The sequence below is a fragment of the Labrus bergylta genome, chromosome 17 (assembly GCF_963930695.1).
Source record: "Labrus bergylta chromosome 17, fLabBer1.1, whole genome shotgun sequence".
Taxonomy (NCBI): Eukaryota; Metazoa; Chordata; class Actinopteri; order Labriformes; family Labridae; genus Labrus; species Labrus bergylta.
The window spans coordinates 24,340,579-24,349,377 of NC_089211.1; the positions used below are offsets into that span (position 1 = coordinate 24,340,579).

Here is an 8,799-nt window from a genome sequence, read left to right on the forward strand (position 1 = left end):
TCTCTCTTCCTTCACATCATATTACTGCATGTCATTATCTTTAAATCGTCATGTACTATGTACAGTAAGTTACTAACCACATATTTTCTTGGGTGCACCTGAGCTCATTTGTCTCGTAGGTTCCTCTGGATTGTTGGTAGGGAAGGCCTGCTGCTATGGCTTATGCAATGGGAATCTTTACTCCTCCAGTAAGCTGAATAGTTGTACTTATTAACACAACCCGTCAAGTTACCTAGTGTCATCTTTTGTTTCTGTCCTTTTATATTAGTAATATTGTCATTTGCTGTATTCATTTGTATCCGTGCTTCTGTCTTTCAGATCCTGCTCCTTGTGTTTTCCTGCCTTGAGCTTCCCTGTCCTGATTTAGCTCACCTGTGTCTCGTTAAGAATATAGCCTACAAATTGTTTCCCACTTGCCAAAGTAGTTTCTTCTTAAGCTGATAGTGACATCAGCATATTATAAACCATATTGAGAGGGTCTCAACATACATGTCTCACTTTGCATTGAAAAAAGTCCAAGATGGATTTATCTCAACAGCCCAACTATGATTCTATTATTACTCATTCAGTGTTTAGTGAACATTACTCAATTTTCTCCTCAGCTTGAGAAACTCTTCATCCTCTCTATAGTCCTCAATTCTCCTGACAGTTTGTCACTTTAAGAGCACTCTTAAAGGCGAAGATGCTTTGTGAATAACTTTTGTCTTCACAAGGATCTAGTCTTAACTTTAAGGGGAAATTCTTAAAAACTGATCTTAAGAATCTTGTTAGATTTATGTCACTAGGAGCGACTTTGTACTTTGGCATCTTTTTTGGCAACTAGAAACAGAAAACACCAAACAGCCCTCTTGCACCACCTATTGGCATTTTGTCAAAAATACATAGAACATACAGTACTCACACTTTAAAGGGAATAACACAGACTCTGATGGTATCTCCTGCTTAGTAAAAAGGTTAAGTTGCTGCATGTGATCCATTGATTGCCGTACTAAAAAAAAAGACCTGCCCGGAAATATCTCTATATATCCTCAGATGAGGGCCTTTCTCTATTCTTGCGAAATCGATATGACATTTTCTGACTTTTAAAGGTCACATATTATCCTCCTGTTCAACCAGTTTGAATGAATGTCTGTGAAGTTTCTTGTTATATATTCACTGTATTTGATCATACCTATAAACCCCTCTATTTCAGTCCTGCTCAGAACAGGCTGTTTCTGTGTCTGTACCTTTAAATGCAAATGAGCTGTGTCTGACCACGCACCCCTCTTAGATTTAGGTGGCTCAAGGTTTCTTACACCATGCCCTAGGCATGCCAGGCAGATGACGGAGAGGATGGACTTTTCTCACGCTTGGGGGGTTTGTAGACAGACTAGAGACACATATTAGTGTTAGAGAAACATGGTAAAGTGTGTTTTGCAAAATATGTGACCTTTAAATACGTCTACAACAGCTACTACTTCAATAAATATTTTTTTTAAAATAACAAAGCAGTGCAACCTTTGGGTAAAATTTATTTCCCAGGTGTTTAAGTAATACATGTTTCAAGGGATTGTCTCAACAACGATGTCTTCCAACCTCCCAAAACAACCAGGAGAGTAAATGAAAAGACTTTTTTTTACTTACTTTTCACACAAACTGTACAATATGTGAATATACTGTAGCACAAGGGATAAAAATGTTCAACTGGAGTACCCTTAATCAGACCCAAACTTACTCCATCAAGTATCAAAAACAGGCAAAAGTACTGCTGTTGGTACTAAAACAAGTCTTTGACTGCGTACTTCAACTTTTATCAAAGACGTATCATCTCTTAAATGAAACTACAGATTTTTTTTTAGTCTTCATTTCTTGTTATTTTCTTCAAAAAAAAAAGACTTTCTTGTGTGCTTCAAATCTCCAGCCCCTGACTCATCAACGTCATCATCAGCTCCAAGAGAAATATACATGCTCCAAGACGAATGAAGGCATTTTATACAATCAAATGTATGGATTAAAAACAGTCAGTGAGTGAAACCAGGGATTTGACAGAATATTTGCAGAAGCGACCACAGGGACTAAGGCAGGTAAAAAGTCCACAATATGCAGCAAGACATGTTGGAGTGGCGTGAGTCATCTATAAAAATGGATCCATTTTGGACCTTTCTTTGAGGGGTTTTGTGTATTTTCTTTTTCAATGACCCTTCTTTATCTTAGAAAATGACGGAGCTGTTGAAATGGAAGAGGAAGAGAACAGATATGAACCGGAGTACAAAAACAAAAACAAAAACACAGAAAGCCTCTCAGTTCAACCTTCATCTTTAGTGGTTTTATCCTCTAGATCGTCGTCGCTGTCTAAATGACGCTGGGGCCTTTTCTCTGTGACGTTTCTGCTACTCTCCTCCTGATCGTCCTTCTTCTGCTGGACTGGTGGTAATGGTTTCACTGGTTTCAAGAGGAAAAAAAAGGATCAATTGTAACATTAATATTTATTTAAAAATTAATGATTTTAGGTATGAGAAACTTAAAAAAAACAAGGGTTTACAAAGTGCCTGAAAACAAGCAAAAGAAGCAAAAAACAATTTTCTGCACACATTTTCTGAAAAGTGGAGCAGGCAGACTTTTCTCATCATTGGGGGGTTTGAAGACGGACTAGAGACATATATTAGAGTTCTAAAAAACTTGGTGAAGTGTATTCAACATAATATCTGACCTTTAACAAAAAAAATCATCAGAGAGGCAGTGAAACAGCAATGAAAAGAGATAAAAGAAAGTAAGCAATACAAATGTGGTGAAAACAATCAGGATAAATAAAAGGCAATAAAAAGAGATAAAACAATTAAGATGGATAAAACAATGCCATTAAAGCTTTCTAACCAAATAAAAGCTGTAACAGTTTGAGGATATTCATGAAATAAAGCAGTATAGGTATAACCGGAAATAAACTCTATAATCATCTGTATAATTGAATTCGTCACATTAAAGGTTTAAATTGAGATGCCAATTTATTGTTTTAACAGTAATTGTTTGTCCTCATTTTGTTGTGCTTAAATGTAATCCCCAATGTTTCTGTTTCAAAACTCACCTGCTGACGAAAGAAATTGGTCTTCAGCTCCGGCGCCGTTATCGCTGTGACCGCCGCTGACATTTCCTTTCTGTCCCTCGTCGGTGACGATTCTCTGCCTCGCGCTCTCAAACACAGACTTAATGACGATTGAATCCTCATAGATCTGCAGACGACACACACACACACACACACACACACACACACACACACACACACACACACACACACACACACACACACACACACACACACACACACACACACACACACACACACACACACACACACACACACACACACACACACACAAGCTTTGAGTCCAAATACATCAAATAAAATTCAAACAGAATGAAAACTGAAAAGCACTTTTGTTGCCGTCCAATGAAAGAACTCGTCAGGGTTCACCTGAGATCCCTCCAGGTTGTAGGTCTGCGCGTTGTGACAAAGGAGGAAAATATCCTTCTCCAGATCGCCCACACTTCTGTACTTGTGATTGCGAACACGTTCCTGTGAAGCACAGGGTTAGTATGAAAAACCTCAAAGTGTGACCACGGCGAGTAATGAAAGAAAAAGGAAAAATAAAAAGTAGATGACCCTAGACATGATTACAGAGTCTTCTGTCTCAAAGAGAGTTCAACATTTTGAGGAAAGTTTAATCGCTTTTTACTCACAAAGGGTGAAGTAAGACAGATTATTCCTTTAGTTAAGAGATGCTACGTTTAGCTTCTTAGCATCTCTACAGTGTTACAGTTGTTCTTTTGTTATTTAATGATGGAGAGCAAAACCCACTCAGGTGTACTACAGCCACCGTCTGGCAGGAAAAGCATTTCGTCAACCTTAATTTATAATAAATAACAATAATAATAATAATCTTTATTTATAGAGCACTTTTTAAAAACAAGTTACAAAGTGCTTTACAAGGACAGCAAATATAAAAAAAACAGGCAGGTCATAGAATAATAAACAAGGCAAGATTAAGGAATAAAAATCACTAAGATATAAAATCCATTTTAAAAGAACTGTAAAATACATCCAATTATTTTAAAGGAATTCTAAAAAGTGAAAATAGTAACAATTTAAAGCATTCAAAAAGGTCATTTGTGTCATTTAGGAGAGGTTATAGGGATCTCAGGGTTATCTGAGGCAGTGGGGGAGGGGCCCAGGGACCCCGGTGACGCCCCCTGACAAGCATCACAACCAGCGGCTGATACAGTGTGTGAGTGTGTGAGTGTGTGTGAGTGTGAGTGTGTGAGTGTGTGAGTGTGTGAGTGTGAGTGTGTGAGTGTGTGAGTGTGTGAGTGTGAGTGTGTGAGTGTGTGAGTGTGTGAGTGTGTGTGAGTGTGTGAGTGTGTGAGTGTGTGAGTGTGTGTGAGTGTGTGAGTGTGTGAGTGTGTGAGTGTGAGTGTGTGAGTGTGTGAGTGTGTGAGTGTGTGAGTGTGAGTGTGTGAGTGTGTGAGTGTGTGAGTGTGTGTGAGTGTGTGAGTGTGTGAGTGTGTGTGAGTGTGTGAGTGTGTGAGTGTGTGAGTGTGTGAGTTTGTGAGTGTGAGTGTGTGAGTGTGTGAGTGTGTGAGTGTGAGTGTGTGAGTGTGTGAGTGTGTGAGTGTGTGAGTTTGTGAGTTTGTGAGTGTGTGAGTTTGTGAGTGTGTGAGTGTGTGAGTTTGTGAGTGTGTGAGTGTGTGAGTGTGTGAGTTTGTGAGTTTGTGAGTGTGTGAGTTTGTGAGTGTGTGAGTGTGTGAGTGTGTGAGTGTGTGAGTTTGTGAGTTTGTGAGTGTGTGAGTGTGTGAGTGTGTGTGTGTGTGAGTTTGTGAGTGTGTGAGTGTGTGAGTGTGTGAGTGTGAGTGTGAGTGTGTGAGTGTGTGAGTGTGTGAGTGTGTGAGTGTGTGAGTTTGTGAGTTTGTGAGTGTGTGAGTGTGTGAGTGTGTGAGTGTGTGAGTTTGTGAGTGTGTGAGTGTGTGAGTTTGTGAGTGTGTGAGAGTGTGTGAGTGTGTGAGTGTGTGAGTGTGTGAGTGTGTGAGTGTGTGAGAGTGTGTGAGTGTGTGAGTGTGTGAGTGTGTGAGTGTGTGAGTGTGTGTTCAGCGACATGTTACCCTGATCCTCCTGAAGTCCACAGGTTTCCGGATCAGCTCGTAGTACTCGGGTACCTCCTTCTTGGAGGGAAGCTGCACAAAGCCCTTACTGATCTGTCGACCCACGCTGGAAACACAGGTCAGGTGGATCACTCAGCATCATGTTAACACTGCTTCAGAAAAAATGATTTGACATTCATGGAAAGCCCAAGAGCGGCCATGAAGATCAAAACACACAATCTGTCTTTTAGAGTCGAGGATTCATGTCTGTTCCTTTTTTTGATTGACAGCTCCTGCAGCGCTGCGTGAACCAGATTATCAGAGTACAGGAGGAACAGTGAGAGGAAACATTTGCACTTCCTGTTGTTGCATGAGCACAGAGAACAAGTGATTGAGCAACCCCCCCTTACCCGTCCTTGTAGTTGATGACCATATCGACCAGCGTGCTCAGCGTTCTGGTGAGCTCAGGTGGATTTGGAGGCAGCTTCTCAGCCGGCGGGCGTCCTCGCTTCCTCTTCACCTTTTCACCCGTCTCCTGCGTGCCCCGCAGCTCTTTCTCCCCGGGCTGATCGCTTTTACGCTTTTTCAGACCGATGTCCTCTTCCATCTCCTCCAGGGAACCGTTCTCTCGGGACTCGGGCTGCAGGTAGGCGACAAGCAAAAACAAAAAAGTGTGAGGAACTGAGGAACTGAGGAAATGAGAGGTCGAGTAAGTAGTGTGAACATAAAGCTCGCCTACTCTCTGTTTTTGTTGTTCAGGTAATAAATCAAAATTTCAAGGCAAGGATCATAAGAGCTGAGAAATGTGTTGAAAGACAAATTGTTACAGATTTGATCTTTTCTCCTTCATTTGAGCATTTAGTTTAAACTTCTTTTGTCACTTTGGAGGCTTAAAAACGGCTTCATGCTGAATTTTAACATTCATTTTCCTGCAAAGACTGAAACCTAAAGCACTCCAGACAGCACGCTTCACGTCTAAAACCCTCTAATAAAGCCACTCAGTAGCGGTATTTAGAATTTCTGGAGCATTCAGAATTTAGAAGTATGATTCAAATAAAAGACGGGTCATGATATCATCATCATTTATTTGCATGAACGGAGCGACCCCCACTGCCTGTGCTGCCTCTGCAAAATAGGACAGATTATTTGATCTGGAGGCTTAGATGTTGGATGATAATCAAAGGATCAGATTGAGATGTGAATATAAGAGGAGAAGCCACGTCTTATAACGCTAATAATGCATTAAATATTAACCCCGTATTTCACTGGCTCCTCACAAAAAAGAAAAAAACGAGACAGAAACAATAATCTGACGCATCTGATTGCTCGACATCCGCACTTTGATGCATCCTGCGTTATTTTTCGACCATTTCATTGCTTCATTTTTCTAACTGTTGTCTTGCTGCAAACCGCTGTGTTCTCCACAAAGGCAATTAGAGGCCAGAAACATGAGTATGCATGCAGCAAGAGCAGCTCTAGCAGCAGCAGCAGCATCCCCGTCTGGAGAGAGGAGGGAGGGAGGGAGGGAGGGAGGAAACAGAAAAAGGCAGGCTGTCCAATCCGAGCAGAATATTGATGCATCAATCACACAGGCTCATACAGTACACACACAGCAGCATTCAAATCATCTAATAAATTGAGCATGCGCTTGTAGAACAAAAAAGAAAAAGTGTTTCTCAAGGACAGAGATGAATGCATGCGGAAAAAATGTAATGTTTTGCACACATTTGTGAAGGGAACGTGCCTCAACATAACTGAAAAACAATAATAATGCAAATAAGAATGAAGGTGACTGTGACACTCACACACACACACACACACACACACACACACACACACACACACACACACACACACACACAAACAGACACACACACACACACACACACACAAATAGAAGGCATTGCTGTAGCTGCAAAACCAAAAGACATGGCAGATTATTTAACAGAGAGGAGGCAACAATAGGAATGCTGCTCTTCATCACTCGGCTCAAAATGTGAGCTTTGAAAGCCCCGCTGCACTCTCTCTCTCTCTAAAGGGGGGGCTGCAAATGGCTCCAGAGGAATAACTGGAGGGATATATAGAGGGTAATCCTCAAAGATGTAAAAAAAACCCAAAAAAACCGCAGCTGTGAGGCTTGTCCGAACTGTCTGTGCATGAATGTGTGTGAGAGAGAGGGGAGGCTGCTGTCAGCGTGTGCATGTGATGCTCCATGCCTGTTCCTTTTTTCTCTCCTTAACAAGCCTGCCTCTTCCCCCCCTGACTAATCTGGCAAAGATTCCCTCTCATCTGTTACAACACACACCTACACACTCCCTCTTCCTCTCCCCCCCCTCTCTCTCTGCTCACACACACACACACACACACATATAAACTCACAGACACTCTCTTCCCAGAGCGCGCACACACACACACACACACACACATTTTATCCATCTCTTCCTCTCTTTCCCATGCGATGTAGCCCTGGCTGAATCCTGAAAAAAAAAAAAAGAGGACATGGAGGAGGATATTTACCTGAGTGCAATCTGCAGGCTGGTTATCAGGATCGGCTGCAGCTGTGGGGGAGAGAATTAGCAAGCCAGCATAGCGGCGAGCTGCTAGTCTCTTCATCAGCTGATCACTCAGAAGCGGAGAGCCCAGAAGGGGGGAGAATAAAAAGCGCTATGTTTTCATATACAAATCAATGGGCAGAGGGAGAATAGAAATGCCATACCCATCTCCTGTCCGCAGCTCTCCGAAGTCTTTTTCCTGACTCTGGAAGGCCCCGAGCTTGTCTCCCTCTGCATGTTTTTAATATCGACCGCTGCCAGACTTGCTTTTTTCTCTCTCTTCCTACCCCGCTGTTAAAGTTATCGGGTCCATTTTTGATTTTTTTTTTTTTTTTTTCTGATGTTGCATTTCAGAAAAGGGGGACGTACCATTTTTTTTTTTTTTTTTAATGTCAACCAATGCAGCGATGGTAGAAACATGAGTCCAGCCTGCCTGCAGCAAACACAGTCATGTCTGGGTCATACATACAGTGTGTGGGCATGTGAGGGGAGCGAGCGGGGTCATTTTTCCCTCACACACGTCATCAAATCCTTCCGAAAGCTTAAAGAAAGCGACTTATTCCCCAGTACATATCCAGTATCAAACCCCGTTCACTTACTGGATCTTTATGTTTTGACTGTACAATCAGCATGGTTCGTGTTTTGTGTGTTTAAATGTAGAAACCAGAAACAGTGAACGCAACATGCTGTGCTGCCAAAGTTTTTCTTTCCTCCCACCACACACTGAAGTCTGACAAACAAGTTAATCACTTGCATGTTTACACTAGTAGAGGTTGGCATCTGCAACATTAAAGGGGGGCATGAAGGCTATGTGTGCACTGTAGACTGTATATTAAATAGCCTATATTTACATTTTCATATATTACACACATAAAAAATACAATCTTCCTATCTAGATTATACTTATCATAACTTCTTATTTTCACATATTTTTTCGGTGACAAAATTCACGTTTTCTGAAGCCTGTGTCTGGTGTCACTTAGTTTGTTGTTGGGCAAAAATTCACGGCAGGCCCAGTAGCGATTATAGAATCTGTTGGGGCCCTTGGCAAATATCAATTAGGGGGCCCTCATGCCTGCCAGTGTCCCGCTGCTTAACCCTCATCCTCATGTTTCCTGTACTTTTATTTTCATTGTCA

General features: G+C 41.6%; 1 protein-coding gene and 1 long non-coding RNA gene across 2 annotated transcripts in view; one reads left to right on the plus strand and one right to left on the minus strand.

Annotated features, from left to right (window-relative positions):
- Nucleotides 1–8,799, plus strand: part of LOC136183144 (uncharacterized) — a 178,877-nt gene that overhangs the window by 122,568 nt on the left and 47,510 nt on the right. The gene's annotated exons all lie outside the window — the stretch shown is intronic.
- On the minus strand, nt 1,495–7,991 carry LOC110001637 (probable global transcription activator SNF2L2). Its single transcript, XM_020657122.3, has 6 exons — nt 7,627–7,991; nt 5,520–5,749; nt 5,131–5,236; nt 3,449–3,550; nt 3,062–3,206; nt 1,495–2,421 (listed from the first exon to the last, which is right to left on the minus strand). Exons 1-6 carry the CDS (start codon nt 7,720–7,722, stop codon nt 2,285–2,287), a joined length of 816 nt encoding a protein of 271 aa, XP_020512778.1. The 5' UTR covers nt 7,723–7,991; the 3' UTR covers nt 1,495–2,284.